The sequence below is a fragment of the Lonchura striata genome, chromosome Z (assembly GCF_050655825.1).
Source record: "Lonchura striata isolate lonStrDom1 chromosome Z, ASM5065582v1, whole genome shotgun sequence".
NCBI lineage: Eukaryota > Metazoa > Chordata > Aves > Passeriformes > Estrildidae > Lonchura > Lonchura striata.
In genome coordinates, this window is record NC_140740.1 from 10,592,630 (window position 1) to 10,613,756 (window position 21,127).

Genomic DNA, 21,127 nt, shown 5'->3' on the forward strand with positions numbered 1-21,127 from the left:
CAATACACAAAGGAGTTTTGAAAATTGGAGAATTACATTATTTCACATATTTAGAGGGTATAATTGTCCTAGTTGCAGTGATATTAAACAACCTGACAGATTATTGACCAGTCTAGGTTAACAAGCTAACCACAGTGCAGGAAGAGAAGTAGTGTAAAGTTTGAACATTTATAACACCTTTACTTACTGTATTAGCCATTTGGTATTTCAGGGCAATTACATGTTAAAAATTGAATATTTGCAAGACTAAAAATATTAAACATTTTAATACAGGTGATTTTTAAACAGTTAAATTATATGAATTTAACAGCAGAGTCTTGCCCTAAGAAAATTGAGAATTTTTTCAATTCAATATGTAAAGGTTTTTACAATTTAATTTTTCATTAAATCAAGACAACTTTACTTCTTCAACTGAGGAGGAAAATTCTCTTATGGAAGATTTTGTTTTGAATAGGTAAATAACTTCCCTAATAAGATACTAAATATATGCTTAAATATTTTATTGCTACAAAAGTTCTTTTACCAAAAGATGGTACTGACAGTTTCTGCAGGTCAGGAATTCTGTAATTAAAGGTATTACTAAGATAAAAAAAACCACACCCAAAAATGCTAATTAAGAAAATGTCAGTTTCCTTTTTTCCTATACCTCAGAATTGCATAATTTGAAAGTTCATTTATTAATTAGTCCCCCACCAACAAATTACCCCCAAATGAATATATGGCTATATGTCCAAGAAAATACTTTCTGTAGCTAGAATTCATGCTATAAGGTATGTAAAACTGAGCCGTTTATTCAGCTCACTGACATTCCCTCTTCTGGATCAGTGAAAACAGAAAGGAGTTTTCTTCTTTCTTTGTATGCACCACATGTTATTAGTCTAAAATGAACAAACTGTTTTTGCAAAAACGGTATCCACATTACTTTTCTGAACATTTAATTCCAGTCAGGTTTATGGAATTATTTATGATTTACACATATGTCAGGCACATAGTAACATTCCACGTGTGTTTTTTGTCCCTATAGCAATAATTTGAGAGGCTCTTATTTAAGTGGATCACACAATGTTGGCAAGTCCTCATCTTTGGTTTTCTTTTAAATACAAACCTAGGACTTATAAGCAGAGGCAATACATGCTAACATTATGAACTGAAACAAAAATCAAAGGGTTGATGGATGATACATGTATGTGTACAAAAGTACTTGGAAACATCAATCTGGGTGGTTACAACATAAAAGCTGGCATGTGTGACTACAGCTTATGGATACAGATGGCTTTCATGCATGCATATCAGCTTCTGTTATGAGATACTCATCACATGCTGCATTATCTGGCTTTCCACATTAGCAAGTAAGGCTAAGTCAATATCACAGAAACCAAAATGCAAGTAAAACAAACATAGTAATTCCATGGTTTCTGCTGTCATAGAAACCTGAAGGGAATTAATTATATTTCTAGCACAATAAAACTGTCTGTACAAGAATATTTGGAGAGTCAAGCCCAATTTGAAATCAATATGCAGAAAATTTTGCTTCTGAAGAATTTTTCAGGATTACTCTTTCTGAATGAGAGAAAAATATCTGATAGAATTATAGTAATAAATTTTATAAAACTGTGTATCTGACAGATCAAGGTTATCAGCAAACTCATAAAATGTACTGATTATTCCAGCAACCATTTTACAATAGTTACTTGTAATAAATTCTTCACTTCCTGTGACTACTATATCCTATGTGTTCCTTGTTTTAGCATAACCAATATAAAATCATTAAGATGAGGTCTTAAGAGTAGAAAATAATATCATACTGAAGTACTGGTGTTTTGCCATCAGCACACATTCTTTCTTCACACATGGAGGGGGAAAGAACCCCAGTGAAATACCTCTAAATTAGGGGGAGAACATTTCAATATTTAGGAAGAATATAATGTAAAATACTTCCAGGCCTCCACTGAAATTCCCTTCAGATTTTGCTAATGTGGATCAAAGCTCTTGCATTGCATTTCATTGTATAAAATTAACCCCAACCCACCTCCTTTATATTTGTTTTCCCAGCCTCCCTCACCATGTTTAGACTGTTGTAAAGAGAAATGTCTGTTCTCTGGCGGCCTCAAGGTAGACTCTAGTCTGTGAAATTTCTGAGTTCTGTCTCTGACAAGAATAGCTTTGTCCCTTTCATCATGATTTGTGATCTCTCTGGCAAGATCCTTCTTTTGGACTACATTAGCAATTTCTGCTACAAGATCTGATTCTGCTTTTTCTGTAGGGTTATGCTTATGCACATGTACAACATCTTCCCTTTCTCCTAGCAGCTTAGAAAGGAGTGAATAGAAATCACCTGTACAGAAAAGAGAAAAGATAAGAGTAAAAGAGAAAATAAACCAATTATAACAGATGGAGTAGTTTTAGAAGGCTTCAGCAAGGTATAATGTAACAAAGTTATTCAAACAGTTATTGACAAAAGTAGCAAAGAGGAACTGTTTCAGCCTCAGGAACCGAACCAGGCAGGTTCTAGTATGAAAAGGTTCAGTCAAAACGTTACTGACTTTAAATTACATATAGGTGCTCACTTTTACCTGACACTCTGGCATCAAAAAATCATAACCTCTGGAGAGATATTCTTGGGAACAAGGAACAAGAGAAAAAGAGGAAGGGAAAATTAAAGCAAAAGGGAAAGGAAAAAGTGTGTACATCTCAGTAAAAGAATATTTATGATGGAATTATCTGGATTTGCCAGGCTACTGCAGAGCTATAAATTAAAGAGGGGAAAATTCTATAGTTTTATAAAATTTTTCACTTACAAAGACAGTAATAGACAATCATAATATTTTTTAAAACATATTTCTTTAAAGTCTGTAATTGTATAAAAAACTTAAGCTGTAAGAATACAGAATTTCCATTTACAAGCAGATTCCACAGCACCCACTGTAAAAAAAAAAAAAAAAACACCAAAAAACACATGATCCATTAAATTTGCTTTTATTTATTCAGTCTGGGTTATACTCCTTCTTTTACTCCAAATAGCAACATTCCTTAGTTATTATATCATCTGGCAGTGGAGGGAAAATGATCTTTTCAGTGTGCTTGCTAGCAATAAAGTTATGACTGCAACTTTCTTAGGCATTCAACAAACATTTCAGTACATTCCAGAACAATAGCTCACAGCAAAAAAACATGAAAACAGAATTGATTAACCAAGTATCTTGGCTGCCTGAAACGATTATCAGTACTATTAAATGCCACTACATCATTTGAGTGGAAAGAGACATTCAATGTGCTTAAAGAGTTACTGCAAGTAGGTATCCTTTTATTTCAAACCCAAATCACTTGCAATTTAAAAATTATATTATTTTATGACAGGCTATATAGGAAATTTTTTTGGAAAAGTGAAACTATAAATAATGAAGCTTCAAAAGGAAACAAACACCACCCCACCCCACCCCTGAACCAAACAAAAAATCAGAACCCAAAAAAACCCCATTCAAAACCAGAAATCATCATCTGCAGCCTGGGACAGAGGAAATTAAGTCTTTTGAAAATGAACCTTAGAGGATCTGTCATGTTATTAAACAGTCCCTGTTCAATGATTTTGAATAGGATTACCTTCCTTGCCCTTGTAAATGAAACATCCCAGATGTCACAGTCTGTCAGAAAATAATTACTCAAGTAATGGCCAATTTCAATGATATTAAAAAAGCAAATTAGAGAAGAGACAAAATCATTAAGCTATACAACAAATAGGAATTATTTCCTTCCAACTCAATTCTTAAAGCTAGAGCATTCCATTATCTTAATACTGTCATTTAACAAGTCCAAGTACCGATTGAAAACAAATCCAAACATTTCAAAAGTATATCACAGGAGTTTTGGATACAAACCATATCTACACTGAGAAAGATTTTTAATTATTAAAGCAACCATCAACTGGTGCTGAAGCAGAAATGCAGCTGAAATTCCCTTTACTAAGGAAACATTTGGTATTACAATACTCTACACTGGTCTTTTTCTTCCCCAACATTTTGCAAATGAAATTAATGTCACACAAAACACATGTTTTGGTGTTATCTGTGGCTGGAGACCTATAGAGGACCCATATGCACTCATTTCCAATGAGAGGTCTGAGTGGTAGAAGCACTGCTCTCCCTAATGTAGCCGTGAGAAGTCGCCCTAAAGAAACAAGCTTGATATTATTTTAAACTGCAGGCCTTTTTAAAGCAAGTTTAATGACCCTTGCACAGTTCATTCTCTCCTAGTTCTATATCAACTGTCAAATCAACGGCCTTGTAATTATTGGCTGCAAAAGGACAACAACCTACTACAGTTGTTACAAAGGTTTCAGAACTCTTAACAGCTTAATATGCTCATGCTACTTGAGTGAAGAAGTTTGACAGCTTCATGCTCCAGCCAAAAGTGCTGAGTTGTGTAGTTCTATCTCCGGTCTGCAAGTGTTGTTACAGAATAATTAACCCAGTCTCTAAAATAGATATTGCTTGTTGACTCAAAAAAAAAAAAAAAAAAAAAAAAAGACAAAAAAGATCTTTTGTTTACATTTTGTTTACATGTTCTGGTATTAGCTTCTTCAAAAAAACTGTTAAAAGATAGGGCTCAATAGAGGACAAGAAGAAAAGAGAGCAGGAGAATTCAACTTAAAAACATGATATGTCCAGGGAGTAATTTTTAGGGCTGGATGCTTTCATGAAAAGTCAGTGGTCTTTATGGAAGCTATTAATCAGGGATTCAAGTCTAAGTAGGGTGATCTGTTTTGGTTTTCTCCTAGAGCTGAGCCAATGACCATAAGATATATGACGAACCTTTGAACACTGGTGTATACAGTGGGGCAGTTTGAGTACAACAGTCACTATCCATGAGCATACATGAGGTGTTTTCCAAGCTGAGTTGGAGCTTTCATTAAGCAGGGGTTTTGTAACCACAGCAGTTAAAAATATTCAGGAACTGTCTGAATGTACGGAAAAGAGCGTGCATCAGAGAAGAGAAGTGGTCAGAAGTGTGGGTGCCATGAAACTGTGATCCTTTCCTTAAATGAATGTGTTTGAGAAAATGAATATGGAATTTCAACACACACAAAGAACAAAAAATATCCAGGAAGTCTACATATGTGACCAGTATCTCTAAAATTCTGGCACAAGCACTAGGCTGAAGTGTCCTCTCAATGTTCTGGCATTTTGACAGAACTCAAAGTATTTAAAAGGCACAAAAGACATTAAAGTGAAGAATTTAATTTTGCTGATTACCCAAGGTCTGCAACCCTACCCGAAATTCCAAATTCTGAATGTGCATCTAACTTCTTTTCAGCTTTGCTTGTGAGGTCCAGGCAGATTCAAATAATTTGTAAGCAGTGTAATTTTAAGAGATAGTTCGAAATTTATTAGACATAACTACCAAAGAGCAGACTCATGTTGATTCTGAGTAAAAGCTGCTCTTTGTAAAGCAATGTCCAGCAAATATCAAAGCATGATCTTGTGTTACTAATTTGCAGTGGTCTTGTACCAGCTGGAACAGTTGAAGGTGGTGTTTGCCTGAAGATATTAAGTAGGAAAGGAACTTTGGTCAATGCTTGGTCTTGTTTGTGATGAGACAGCCTGGCCTCTAGAATGCCTGAGTATAACTAGACAAAGACATGCATGAATCAACAACTTGATCTTACTGAAGAAACTGAAATCTAGTAGTGCAGACTCTGAGAAGCTTCCTGATTAGGTCACTTTCAGAGAAGATACTTGTATTTCTTACGTGCAAGCTATCAGCAGTTTCCCCTATGGAAAAGATAATTGGCTACAAACACCTACAGCCTATTCTTTCTGTAAGAAGTGATAGCTGTCAATACCAACGTCTCAAGAGTGAAACAAGGCACAAGCATATTCCAGTAAATATAAAAGTCCTGTGGTGGCTCTATACTATAGAAACTTTTTCACAGAACAATGTTTTTGTTTACATTCATACAAACAAAATCACAACATTGGCAGAGAACATAAATCAAGAGTCAAACAGTAAGGACCAAAACATTCAATTTAAAATGGCTTCTTTCCATGCTTACACAAAAATTATACACTTTTCCTGCTTAGATATGCAACTGAAACCAATTGCCTTTTTTTCTTTTTTTGCTTAGATCTGATGGTCCTTTTTTTACTGCGCCAAAGATGATTTTCTAAAGATTATGAATAACCTTATCCTAACCAAAGCAAAGGCTCATCTTTTATTTACAAATTTGAGCAGCATCATTCAGTGTTGAGAGAGCAAGCAAATCCTCTGCTATTCTGAATCTCCCTAATTATAATTTCCTAGCAGTATATATCACTTCTAGTATCTTTTAGTAGCATTTTCTTCCAAGGTTTAATTCAATCACTTTTACCTCACTTTTGTACTCTCTTTAAGAGATCTAATACAATCTGAGCCCTCAACATGTTGTCAAAGCCTGAAAACATCTGAAGATTTTCTTGTACATCTGGCCTTAATCTAAAAATGTCTCAATACTGTCATCCCACATCAATACTGGAACACAAATTTGTCTTCTGTTTCAAGCTTCTCCTCAGGATTTTTAATCACCTACCAAATAAAACTCCCCTCTTTTCTCACAGTCATACAAACTAGCAAGGATAGATTATACAAAACATTTATTTTAGAAAGAAATGTAACCCATGCTGGCATTAAAATTCATCATCTTCTTGATTGATGCTGTGTCCATGGCTTTACCATGTAACATTATCACAAACTCACACTATTTAAAAACTAAAGACCTGCCTGCATGCTGACTCTCCTTTCCTCTTCCTTGCAACACCTGGCCCACAAGATATTGCAGGCCTCCCTTCACATCTCCCCCTCTTTTTTTTTTTTTTTTTTCCCTTAAGAAAACAAAAGAGCAGAAAGCAGAGGAGCTGTATCTCCTTTTTTCACTTAAATCAACCAGAGATTTCTATCCCAGATGCAAAAAGATCCTATTCAATATATTTTTATTGTAACCAGCTATTCTAAGAAATGCAGAACTTTACAGAAAATATGTAACTCATCACAGATTCAGCTACAACCTAGCAAAATATTCACAGCTGTCTAACAAATACCTTGTGCAAAATACTTCTGTGTGTGTGTGTACGTGTATATGCAGTCAAATGCAAGTATACTATATAAATGAAAATAATTAAAAGATGGGGTAGCATCCAACAGGTAATACATAGAAGATTTATGTGTAACCTTTATCCAGACCCCATTTTGTACAGATTATGATATTAAACTTTCTTACAAAGAAAGTTCCTCCTAGAGTCAGTGGCCCATCACAATATATGTATATTTAATTTTATTCAAAGATTCCCTTTCCAAAAATTCCTGAAAAATATTTTAACTGAACAGAAACATTTCTCTTAACATTTTTATTCCATCATCTCTGTTTATGAAACACATGCTTACATTAAAGTACTTCAGCCTGTACTGCGAAATTAAGGTCCACGGTTACTGTTACTTTGTTAGACAAACAGAATGGTTATTAATTTTGTGCATCCTCCTAGAAACTTCTCAGAGTGTGAATTTACAGGGTACTTTGTATCATATTACACACCTTACATTCAAGCCACATTTCCAGTCAGTTTCATAAGGAGCTCATTATATGAGGACTTAGCTTCAGTTCTTTGCTTTGTATATCCTAAAAGACTGGGAAAACAGATCTCAACATCAGACTACCTAGCTACCTAGAACCACTCTGCAAAAGTCTAGAGAAAAACACACTGAAAGCAGAGAGCATCAAATTGCCACAGACTACAGAGCCATATTATTTTCTTTCTGTTGTGTACTATTTCTCTCACTACACACATTTTAATCTCTAAAACAACAAGGTAAAAATGCAATGAGGTGTTTTCTGCACAACCTATCTCACCACTAGGACAGCAATTGTAATGACTGCAAATGTGAACCTCTGCTTTATAGAAGGTAACATCTGAATGCTTGACTGAAACTGCAGTATTACTTTAAACACAGGAGATTTAATGGGATTTCAGTTAACACATTCAGCTGTGAAAAAGGGACCTCACATGAATCTATCTGGGACACTGCAAAAGAAAGGTCTTATGTTCCTTTATAATGAATTTTCCCATTTGAACTCCAAGTAAATTATTATTAACTAAGTTAGTACTCCATATAGTAACTTAGTCTCATGGCAATGAAGAAACAATGAGGGATAAGGGAAAAATTCCCACTGTATTCACAGTACCAACACCAGTGCTGAGAGCAACTGCAACTTTGACTCAATTCAGATTCCATCATCAGAAGCAAAACTATTTTGGTACTAATGCCTAAATTCCCTAAGCCAGAGAGAAGTAAAAATGTACTTTTTAAAGTGCTATGGCAAATATAATACCAGAAGTACAGTGACAATCTCAACTCTTTTCTCTCCCATATATGTGGGAAATCTAACTTTTGGTTTATATGCTGCTAGTGAATTCTCAGCTCAAGCCAGCCTTGAATTTTGCTTTAAACCATTTAAATATAATTACATGTAATTATGTTTAATATATGAAATATATTTTATAATATAAATATAATCAAATTATTGTATTAATTTTAGTGGGAAAACTTTGTCACTTCTGCTTCAGTTTATGATTATACCTAACACACACAAAATGAGATATCAATTCATTAGCCAGTCAAAACATTAAATACTGGACAGCCAATTAACCATCAGCTGTCTTACACTTTCCTTGTTTTTAAGAAGCTAGTCTCCTATTGTTTATATGCACAAGTTCCTAAAGCTTTCAGGTATACCATCAGCAAACTTTCTCAGTAGCAAGGGCTGCTTCACTGCTTGCATACCAAAACAAACCTGAATTACACTACACTGTACTATGCTACAGGAAAGTGATTAACAAGCAGAATGAAACATATTTAGGTATTTTTTCAACAGGTAAAGACATATGACAGAGATAATGAACGCTAACAAACAAATTCTTTTTGCTCCTCTGTATCTATTAAGCACAATTTAATCAAACTTCTATTGATGGACAAAAAATAAACATACACATTATTTATTCTACTAGCGACTTGATGCTTCAACAGGAACAGGAAACTTTCCAATACACCAAATGTTTAAATCAATTGCATTTCCTACAATAATTGACTTCCTATGAAAAGTTAATCTTCACTGCTGTTTCAGAAACTATATAATGAGGTCAGTTTTATTAAGGTAAGTTTAGTTAAATTTTAACAGAGATTTGGCTTTGTCTTCATGCAGAGTGCTGGTTCACTTTGTGATAGTTACTGCTTATTTCTATATATTTGCATTGTTTATTAATGTGCCTCTGATGAGTGAAGATGACGAAACTGAAAATTTAATGTAAAAGCAATGAAAACACCTGGATGTACTGATATAAAAAGCATCATCTGTGTGACCAGGAGGTACCTCTATGCTCAGGCTAATATGATATACACATTATTTGCAGGAAGATACTTTCATATAGCAGACTTTTTTGTTTTCCCCTTTTGAGGCAAATACGTAGATTTAAGAGTACTGACAATAAATATTGTCTCTTTGGCCATATCTCTAACCTCCAGGTTAGTAAGTACCTCTGACGCCTTTTCTCTGGTTCTAGAATTATGAGCCAAACACAGTTAAGGGATAAAAGGGTTATCTTGGTATTTAATAAGGATCCTTAGGTGCAATAATATGTCAAGGTGGAATATGTCAAAATGCATACACATGGTATATTGCATATATAATTTTACAAAGTTTGTAGATTAGTGTATTTGACAAAGGTTCCTTAATGAGAATTTTAAATGAATGGCATGACATTTCTTTATTTTAAAGCATTCTTCCCTACATGGGGCTTGAATCCAGTTTACAAAGTATGTTCTAAGAGAGGGTTTTGGTTTCTCAAGATAGTGAAAGGCCTTTCGGCCTCCAGCTGTGAGGCCTTTAGAATGTTTGGGGTTTGTGCCTAGCAGAATATCAGGACTATGCCAAGATATCAGGCTTAAAGAATTACAAACACGTATGCTAAGAATACTGAGAATACATAAAATGTATATAAAAAGAAAGGGCAAAAAATCATCATGGCATCAGCTCCATGGGAGCACAACAATTTAATAACTATTTCAGAGTTTACTGAAGTAACAGTGAGGTAACAGTGTTTATTTCAGTTGCCTGAAATTAAGAAGGGGAAAAGCTGCTAAAACATAACAAATCACAGAGAAAGAAATCCATGCAAGATAAAACACAGAATTATCGGAAAATTGTTGGTGTGCTTTCTTCAAAGGCCGAATTTACTGAGCAACAGCTCAGCAGCAACAGAACTAATCAAAGACTCAGTTCTGGTGTCTCTGTGCTTTGTAGATAAGGTTATCATACAGAATATGCCAGAGCAGGGAAAGCCTTGTGTCTTTGACCTCTGTGAAAGGAAGTACTTGTGTAGTGACCTCAACCCCAGTGGACATATGCATGTGCTTCCATGTAGGGTCCACTGCCTCCTTCCTTCAAACTAGAATTTTCCCGTCATAAAGGTTTTGCTCAAATTTGGTTCCTACTCACTGAAGTTATTTGAGGAGATGGATAAATTCTCAACACCATTGCTTAAAATTGATTTGCTCCACAAAACTGGACTCTAATTTCTATGTAATTTCTATGTAATATTTTGCAGACCATTTTCAGCTCCTGGTTTCTCCAGTCTATCTGGGGAGCACTTGCAGAATCAAAACCTACTTTCTAAGCCAGCCATTCAACTTTCCCTCTTTGGAGACAAAAATAAAACCAAACCTGAACTGCTTTTTCCTGTTGTTTTGCTTCAACTGAAGTTAGAGCTGTATCAATATAAAATTGAAGACAGGCTCCTGTAAATGATGGGGAAATTTATCTTAATCTAACAATTAAGAACAGGAAATTAAATTCACAGCAACTACTGTGTTTTGGTATTTCACGTCATGAACCCAAGTAATTTCAACTGAACAAAAAATTGTGTGTTTCCATAGAAACAGGTTAGATGAGGATGCATATTAACTAGTGCTCTCAGCAAACCAGACCGCATTGCGGAAACATCTTCAAAATGCATTTCAAAGACAAATGAAAAAGATTTTAGCAGCAGGACCTTCTTCAACACTTTTTTCCAAACACTAATGAATTCAATAAAACATATATATAACAAGAACCTTGATCAAATGCTAATACACTTATTGGTAACATAAGGGTAAACCAGATTGTCAGCATGAATTTTGACGTAAATTTGTAAGCAGATAGCTCATTCTGCTCTGAAACAGGAAAAAAAAATTGAATTGCTTTTCCTTCTTAAAAAATACATCTTGAATTGAACCAGATAAATATCAGACATGCCACTGTATATACTGCTTCTAATAGTTCAAAGTTCTTTCATTCAAGACAGTTTCACATTCCAGAAGCTGGTTTTATGTAACTAAAACGTAACTATTTGAGTTAACTCTAAGAAACAGCAGAGTACATAAAAAATCCAACCCCTTTTGGAGATGTTATTAAAAATTCTAAACACTGTTCAATCTTTGCTCTTCTTAAAGGCAAAAGTAATTGTGCTCTAATTTAATCCTTGAACCTCAATATTGTTCAATGAAAACTGTATGAATCTGTAGGTCTTCCCCTTAGTCTAAAGAAAAATCCTGATACCGACGCAATTTTTATCTAACAGTATATGACTCACAAGAACTTAAAAGTAGAGTCTAAGATATTTCTGAAACATAGATAATATTCTGAATATTTCTAAAATCTTTATACTAGTCATAGGCTTTTTTCCCGCCAGCTAAGTACTATAAACATTTCTTTGTGAGTTGTAATGCGTATATATACACAAATATAACAAAAAAATACTCTATTAAACAGCTGCACTCAACTTCAACTCAATATTTGCATGTGAAGCAAAGACTGAAGCATAAGAACATTATTCCCTAATATACACATGGTAATACAAACTGAGAAATCAATGTAGTGTTATTAGCAAATAGTTACATACAGAATACATGCACATACAAATAAATAACAACCTTTGTCAGCAAATGAAACAAAGAACAGGAAAACATTATGAGATTAAAATGCACTAATAAATTTTACCTATTAGTAAATTAGGCTAGAGATCAGTGGTAAACTAATTGTTTTTATTATTTCTTATATAGCATGCAACGCTTAGCTTTACAGAACATTGCAAATTGTATAAATTAAATATAAACAGATTAAAAACCTCATGAATCATTAAAAATTATGATACATTTTACCAGTATTTTACATTAATGAGTCCTTTACTTGACATAGAAATAAGCAAGTACATACCCTGATCCAAAATCTCTGCCTCTTCTTTTTTGGCCTGCTGCAGCAAATAACTTGCATCACTATCCTTGGTTTCTAAAAAATGGATTTAGGATATGATGTTAGCCTTTGCATGTGAATGAAATTGAATAGCCCTCTACTTTGGAAAAATGCCCTTCAGAAATGAACATTTGGCATTTTTATATACAAACAATAGTTGTATTGAACAACACAGCACTAAAACAACCAGAATAAAAAAACTAAGATTTATATTAGAAGTAGAAATAAATTTATAAATAAAAAATGTACACAGAAATAAGCAAATGCATACCTTGATCCAAAATTTTTTCCTCTTCTTTTTTGTTCTGCTGAAGCAAAGAACTTGTATCACTGTCCTTGGCTTCTGAAAAATGGGTTTAGAGTATGATGTTAACCTCTGCATGTGAAGGGAATTAGCACCCTACTAAGGAAAAAATGCCCTTCTGAGACAAATACATGGTATTTTTATCATAGTAGTCATAGCACACAATGCAACAGTAAAAAAAGTGAAATAAAAAACTACAACTTGTACTTGCTACACAGACACATCAGATAGATTACCTCTGGATAATACTGCTCCTGCAATTTATATGTCTAAAACTGTTCAATGTAAAAATTTGATTCCTCCCATAACATGGCAGTGGGATCTAGAAAATTAGGGCAATGTTATGACTCAATTTCATAGGAAATAGACAGAAGATAAGATAAATATTAAGAAACTGTTAATATAAAATTTGGCATAGAAAAAGAAGCTAGGTTTTTACAGGCCACAGCTGTAAAAATATGTTTGAAATGGAAGACAACATGAGAAAGAAACATACAAAAGACTATAGCAGACATTTCCACCAAAACCAACAGTGGAATCCCATGATTTATTAATTAGCAATTTGAATTTTATGCAGAACTGCATTAGCTCTTTATGAAAATTTTGCATACCAGCTAAACAGAGAGAAATATATCAATGAGCATAAGATGGCACAAATAAAATGGATTACAAGTGTTTTTCACCTTCATGATGTCCATGCATCGTCTTCAGCACATCAGACTTGACTGGAATAGGAATATTTGCCTCCTGTGGAATATTTCTGAACATTTCAGGGTTTGTGTTCTGTGTGCAGGTCATGTATGAGACAGCATGCTTAGCTTCCATATAGTACATAATGTAAAAGTTGCACATTTCATCATTGGCAGTACCCCTACACAGTACAGAAAAGATGTGGCACTTAGAAAACAATGAGCTGAATAGCTATTATTTAATTAATCCAACTTGTTTAACAGGTTACCAAAATATTGCAATCAAATGTTTAGATGTCCCAAACTAAAGCATGCAATACCTGCATTACAGTGAATATCAGAAATTTCTTTTTGTTTATACTGGAGAAAAGCAGTGTGGAGAATTGCAGCAGAATAAGCACAACCCCATCTGCTTCAGACAAAAACCCCACATACCTCAAAACTTCCTAGCAATTTGCTTTTGATTTCACAGAAAATTGCATCTTCTATTTACACTGCTCTTCCTTCTAATTTCTCCAGTATACTCTACACAGTTCCCATTGTGTTATCAACTGGGAACATGTTCTGATTAAATATTACAGATTCTATCATTACTAATCACTTACTTTTCTACAAACCTTGGACACATGTAATTTGAAATTGTTGCAAATAATATACATGTTTCATTTCAGCAGCTATTTGACAAATCTTTCCCCTTTCCTTACCAAATGCATTCATTTACTGTCCAGTAACACTGGCTCTAATACTGTAAAATTTATTTTCGTTACCTATTAAGCTAGTAAGTATCTCTTAAAGAGAAGAGAGCACTGTCACCTTGAGGATAACTTGTTTGTAAGCTTCTGTAACAAAAACATGAGTGCAAGGGAAATGACAAAACACTAGCAAAATTCAGCTCTTTGATAAATATTGTGCATGCACTTGAAATAGAAGTGGCCCTTCTCTACTGCTACATAATCCTGTCTTCAATAGAAAAAAGGGGTTTTTTTGAAAAATATTGCTTTGTGAAGCAGAGTATATGGCCTCTTTACAACTGTGGTCTGTTTCTTCCTCTGCCATATAGGTTCATACCTTTTGTTTAGAGCTACAATCCTGATAATTAATAAGCTAGGACTTCTTAATGGAAGTCATATAATATAGGGGTTTACATCAAGATTTTTAATTAGCTTTCACAATTAAACAGTGAGCCTACACTCATTAAAAAAACACAGAGGTGTTCTATTAGCTGTTTGCAAAAGACATCAGTGCTGACTTTTCCAGCAGCATTCTGCAGCATTAATTTATTCACCATAGCAACAATAATAACACAAGCCAGAGGGAAGAAAGGGAAAGACGGAAGAAGAGACTGTTTCAAAAGGGGAATTGGTTATTTTTCCATGCGTTGAAGTCTGGCATCCCTTGGAGACTACAAAACTGGGCAAGCTCTGCTTTAGTGTTTAGAAAGCATTAACTTCACTGTTGGACCTCCAATATCCATCACTCTGATTGCTTCCTCTTTAAAACTCCAGCAGAAAACAGGATGTGGAAATTACGTAAACTGTGGCTCACCTGAAATGCTACTGTGTCTAAGCATTTGTAGTGTTTTAATTTCAGGTGGCAGTTAAGTACTGCCCCTCACTGCCCCCACTCCTGCCCTCCCCAGTGGGACAAAGCAAAACTTGTGGTAAAATAAAATAATAATAAATATCAACTATTAATAAACAAATAAGAGTAATACAAAAAATTATAATACTAATAAATAACATGGCATGATTCATACAATACACATTCATATATTATAGTGCAAACAAATAATAATAAATATAGTAAAATAATAATTATAGTAATAACAATTACTGTAATGAAAAGAACAGAGAGAGAGTTTCCCCACTGAAAGAATGCTAGTACATTGAAAGAAAATATCAGAGTTTCCTAATACTGATTCTTAAACTGTAAGAATTATTCAACAAACAGAAACTACTTTGGGGAAAGTTACAGAAACATAACAGAAATTATTTGAACTTGTGAAAAAAGGTTAGCAGTTAAATTAAGGTTTTATGTTTTTAGTGTCATGGTATTTGTAAAACCCTCTTCTCAAAATATTTTTTCCAACTGTTACACATCACTATCTTAACTGCCCACTGGAAGGTGATAAATCCATGTTGAATCCTTAACCCTCCACTGAGCTGCAATCTTAGGGTGCTCAATGCATAAAAATCTCTTTTATTGGAATGGTGCAACACACACTCCCAGAATCAAGAGATTTACATACAATATTTCTGTTTCTCTACATATGCATTAAATTACAGTTCAAAGAGCCACAGCCAGCTAAAAGAGTACTAATATTATATGTATTTTCACAGCTGTATTTGTCCACTTGATTTTACAGGGCTGTGTCTGCCACCTGCAGTGGAGTAGCATCAGTGACTAACACAGTTCAGATTCTTTTATTTTTTATTATTAGTAGTAATTTCTGGTTTGATTGCTTTTCATAAAAGCCTGTACATTTTTATACTGAAAAAAGGTAATTTCAGTGTTGGTCCAGATTTTTTAAGGCTAGGTTTTGCAATAGGTCAAAGTATCAGAATTTTATAAGCTTCTACACATTTTCCTTTTGAAATAATGTAGAGAATTGTGAAAGTTTATTGCTTTGCTATAAACAGTTAATATTGTCACCTGATAAAAAATATATTTTCTAGAATTGATATTCTGAATCCTTCTCTAACAACAGCCCAACACCTGACTAAGTTGTCTGGCAGTACAGCTTCACTTCAGAAGTCTTCTGAACATTTCAGCAAAGTGAATATTCACGTAACATCAATGAACACCGCATAGAGTTAAATCTTAAGTAGACCAGATAGCATAACAAAACATTCTGGCAGAAACTGTTTCTTAGAATTACTTTGGAAGAAGACATTAAACAAAAACATTTCTACATATAACCAACACTCTGGTAAAACAGGTTCTGAAATAGAGTGAATAAATAAAATTTACCCTATGTGTGTCTCTGTAGTTCTGCCTTCCCCACTGAATACACATCTGGCTGCTAGGATATCATCATAGCTAATGTCTACTGGATATTTCACAGGGTAGAATGCCTGAAAGAAAGGATGATTCACCACAATCAGTGGAAGTGCTTCATATTCTCTCTGTTAATAGACACTGATGAGAAGGATGGTGCTACATATCTGAAATGACTTTTGCGTCATAATCTAATTGTGATAGTACTTGGCAATATTCACTTTCAGGAGTACAACAGTACATAACCAGTGGGAACACCATGATGCAGATCTGTGAATACGTGATTTCCAATTCAGCATCTCAGTTTGAAACAAAGATAATTAAAATTTACATTCAGAACTCAAAAGAACCCAACCAACCTGTGGTAGTTGCGGACTCTGCCTACCAATCAATGTCCATTGACCATTTCTCACTCTGTATCCACTCACTACTTTACCTATAAGATATCAATATACAAAAGAAGTGAGATATACTTAAAAAATTATGTTGCAGGGGCAACATTTTTCTGTTAGGTATTTGATATTCCTATGTTACTCTTACCTAGTCTGTGTGTGTGAACTCTGTAGGCAAAAAGGTGCATTGGAGACCTTTTGTAATGGCAGGCAATGTCTGCATCAACCACTGTGAAAATATGACAGCAATAAACAATGACAAACAGATCATTTATCAAACAGAGAAAAGTTGAATTACTGTACTTCATTCAGTATGGTTTACAAAAACCATACATACAATGGACAACAGATGATTTCAAAAGATAATAGATAACATCTTGTATTTCAACAGATGTTTTGAGATGGAATATAAGATATTCCAAAACATCTACAAAGAAAAACAAATAAAATATTCTCCAGGTTACTTGAAAATTACTTAATCTGCTGACATATATGTAAAATCTCTCTGTCTGAAAGACAGAAATTCTTCCAGTGCATGCTAGTACTATTTAACAAAATAATACAATTACTTACAGACTATATTGAGAGTTGCTTAAAATAAACATAGCTATGGTAAATTATCTACTCAGGGGAAAATTAAAATCTAATTCTAAACGGATACAATTTAAAATGAAGTCTTGATTATAAAGACCCAGACTTAATTCAGATTTAGAGAAGAGACTTTGTCACAGAATTGCTGTACAATGTTTACAGGGTAGTACTTGTATTAGGTGCACTAACAGTACCTAAGGAAGAGCCTACAGAAAAATCCTGATGCCTTTCTGAGAGATACTGCCACGCTTCCTGTTTTAACAAATTTCATGTTCTACTTAAGAGCTCTAAATTTGACCAATCATGAGAAGGAAGTTATCAGCAACTACAGAACTGTGTTTGTCCTTTTCCCTCACCCTTCCAGTTGAAAAATTAAATTCCTACACTGATCAAATATTCTTGGGGATAGTGAGGAATTAATTTGGTGTGTTTTCACATTGGAGGGCAAAATATTTTTAATTTCAGTTCAAATTTAAAAATGCTTTGGGTTGCTGAATTCACTAAACAGTTGTAGTCAGCTGAGCATTTGACCACCTCATCATATTTAGGCAGCTGTGAATGGGACAAATGATGCTCTTGGTCATGTGCTTAAAAATTTGGTGTAGCAGAGTGCAGTCAGTGTCCAACTTCCTTAAAACAGTACATCCCGTGCTAGCTGAAGAAAGGATTTTGGGAGTTTCCAAGCTGAGTTTTAGATAAAATTCAGGATTCTGAACAGAAACACTTTGGAAACTTTTTATTACAGGTTTGGGTTTTTTCCTTACTGGTAGAAATTAATTATTTTAAAACTGAATTCTTAGTAGAATCACAAAAGTCATGAATGACATATGAAGAAGAGTCCAAAGCAGTTTATGGCTTTTTAGAGGGGAAAGGAGGAATTAGAAAAGAGGTAGGGCATTTTTTATAAAATAGAAGATGAAAATAAATTAAATAAATACTCATTATTATTTGTACACAGTGTTCATACAGCACTGATTGCCTTCACTGATGATGATAGTCATAGGAAACAGGACACAATCTTAACTTTTTTCCCCATTTGTTCAGTCAAATAAATAATTTGTCCAACTACATATCAGCAAGCCACTGTCAAATTTTCTTCCACAATAAGCAAGAATAATAGATGCTGAAATCATATAATCACTTTGTGAAATGATAATTCACCTTTCTTGCCTGGTGGTATGACTGTGTTCACAGACATCATAAGATACATTCCTGCAATCAAGGGCTGCCTGCAAAGGAAAATCCAAGTTCTGATAAACAAGTCCTCTGTAAAACACAACTGCAAGTGACTTGTTATGCAATACCATTTGATATCACTGATTTCTAAACATTGGATTACATCTGAAACAGGTCTCCTAATAACAAAGTTATTTTGCAGCAGTTCCCCCTGCCCTCTCTTTTTTGTTACCATTTCTAAAGCATTTTCTGCAAAGTATGTGAAATAGAACAAAGCTATCATCTGTATAATTGCTGTTCTCATCTCAGTTTCTAAACAAGAAACTCTTAAACTCTATTAAACCAGTACTAATTTCAGCTGTGTCAAGTTTCTTAGCAGAAATGAAATTTTTTGCCAACAGATGACACAATTTTGTAATTCTTAATATTGTGAAGTACGTATTATTTTTATTTCAAATGTGTCTGGTGGAATCCACAATTTCTATTCCAATAAAAAATAGGTAAGCATTTTTAAAAATACTCACTTTTGATGTGTCAGATGCAAAGTTACACCAGAGCAGTCCTTGTGTTTATCTGTACAAATTGTGAAAGTTTCATCATTAGCAACTGAATCCCTGCAAATTACTACATATTAATAAGATTTTTCTGCTGTGTAAAAAATAAGAGACATCTGAACAAGTTTTAATCTTACTGTTTTAATCTTACAATTTTACTGCAGTAAAATTGCTATACTGTGGAAATACTTCTGAAATTTGCACCAACCTGATCATCTCAGCACTGCATTTGTAGAAATCCTAATACAAAGAAAAACTTTGGTGGATGAAAACTACAGTACTAGAAAATTTAGATCTTTATGAGTTAGTATCTGGGAAATGAAATAGTATCATGTTTAGAACAATATAAAAAGTAGTTTTGTTTCAAACACATTTATATTTTGATCAAAGTTATAAAAATGAAAGGTTTGTGAAAAGCAGTAATTTCAGACATTAAAATGCAGCTGCCAGAAATCCTTGTAATGAAAATCAGCAGATAAACTGGATATTCCAACACAGACAGCAATTCTACTTAAAACTGGATATCCTAGAAGGTGAGTAAAAATAGCTAATTAATTTGTCAGTGTACTGTATCATCATTAGCTGATATGTTTGACATTTTAGTTTAAAGATCCAGTCATCTTGACAGTTACTAAATTATAGTTGGCCATCTGGGAGTTCAATCTTTGCTCTTTTTAAAGCCAGTTTCTTTTTCTTATATATACAATAATAGCTGTAGTTAGAAGATGGATCTAACTCCAAAGTAAGTAAATGGGACATCCTGAAAAAATATTATCCAACAGTATATGTTTCAGGTAAGAGATCAGAGTATCTATAGTAGCAAGTGGTAATTTCTGGGAGTTTTTCCTCCCATAATAGCTAGATTCCAAACTGAAAAAGTAATGCATTTGAACAGAAAAAAAGGATAATGGCCAAAGTGGGACAATGCATGGAAACTTGATAGATTAAAAATGGTCAGTTCCGTTTTTCAAACATTATCTATTTCAGTCACCCCATATGTCACTATTAAGGGATAATACCCAGTTTGCTTTTCCCCATCACTCATAGTAGAATTTACAAGAATTTGTTTTCACTATGTTCACAAAATAGATCTGTAAATTAAGGTATGTGTTATTCAATTGGAATAGCTCCTAATACAATTTCACTGCATTGTCATAATGCTCACTATCATGGCATCTACCAATTCCTAGTTACTCCAGTTCTGCACATCCCAATAAACACTTCTGGATTTAAAAATCTGCATCACTATACCACAGTTGCACCTCTACAAATAACAACAAAAAAAGCTAAGTCTTCACTGTACACAAAAAAGAAAAATAAGAACAGTAGTTTTTTCATCATGATTACTTACAAGAATCAAGACTACAAAATCAAGAATCCAAAAGTACCAAAAAGACTAAGCTATTAGGACAAAAGAAGGGGAATGGTAAGAAAACATTCAAGAGAAAAAGAAACTAAACTCCTTTTCAATGGTTTTAGAAAAAGTTCAATATATGTATATACTGTTCATCCCCATCCCTGCAGGCAGCTTCAGTTATAATCCTAATACCTCCATGTTTGCTACAAATGTCTTTTTAAAGTCTCTTTTGGCCCACTCTCCTAATTTTAAACTATTTTTTTCTTATTTATATAACAGAGGTGATACTTCAGAAATCAGTTTTTATAAGTCTAATATTGTTAGAACTCTGCATTACATGAATTTCAATGGAAATTGGAAAATGCTTGCTTCCTCTTAGAATATTATTACTTAAAGTAATAAAATTTAAATTTTTAAAATGCAGTCAGTCATGTTGAGTTTCTTGGTTCTGGAATTTTAGTTGAAAAACATCACCATTCTATCTTTTGAAAACAGCTGCAAAATTATGCCCAAACTATCAAACTAATTTAATATTTGAAAAATTTTGCCCTTACTAGGTCATAGTGATAAAAGTAGCATATAGAAGGAGGAGAAAAAAAACCTTGACTATTATTTCTGTTTGGTAATATTAAAGTATTTTGACACAATTTGAATTTTCAGAGCATAGAAAAAATGCTGATTGCATTTTCATCTAAAGAGAGCAATTTCAAAATGAACTGAAGATAGTTGTAAAGTTGCTACTAATTATTACAATTGC

At 33.7% G+C, this 21,127-nt stretch overlaps 1 protein-coding gene across 20 annotated transcripts in view; it reads right to left on the reverse strand.

Annotated features, from left to right (window-relative positions):
- The window catches only part of PAM (peptidylglycine alpha-amidating monooxygenase), a 121,069-nt gene that overhangs the window by 19,653 nt on the left and 80,289 nt on the right, over positions 1-21,127 (reverse strand). For 9 of the 20 annotated variants that reach the window (XM_085566883.1, XM_085566881.1, XM_021543989.4 and 6 more), the window contains exons 8-16: positions 18,984-19,032; positions 18,445-18,512; positions 16,841-16,921; positions 16,660-16,736; positions 16,274-16,377; positions 13,298-13,485; positions 12,582-12,653; positions 12,275-12,346; positions 2,030-2,335 (exon numbers count right to left, since the gene is read on the reverse strand). In XM_085566883.1, coding sequence (XP_085423009.1) covers positions 2,030-2,335; positions 12,275-12,346; positions 12,582-12,653; positions 13,298-13,485; positions 16,274-16,377; positions 16,660-16,736; positions 16,841-16,921; positions 18,445-18,512; positions 18,984-19,032 — 1,017 coding nt within the window. The remainder of the gene's footprint in view (positions 1-2,029; positions 2,336-12,274; positions 12,347-12,581; positions 12,654-13,297; positions 13,486-16,273; positions 16,378-16,659; positions 16,737-16,840; positions 16,922-18,444; positions 18,513-18,983; positions 19,033-21,127) is intronic. The other 11 variants (XM_085566889.1, XM_085566888.1, XM_085566886.1 and 8 more) reach the window with 2 other exon arrangements.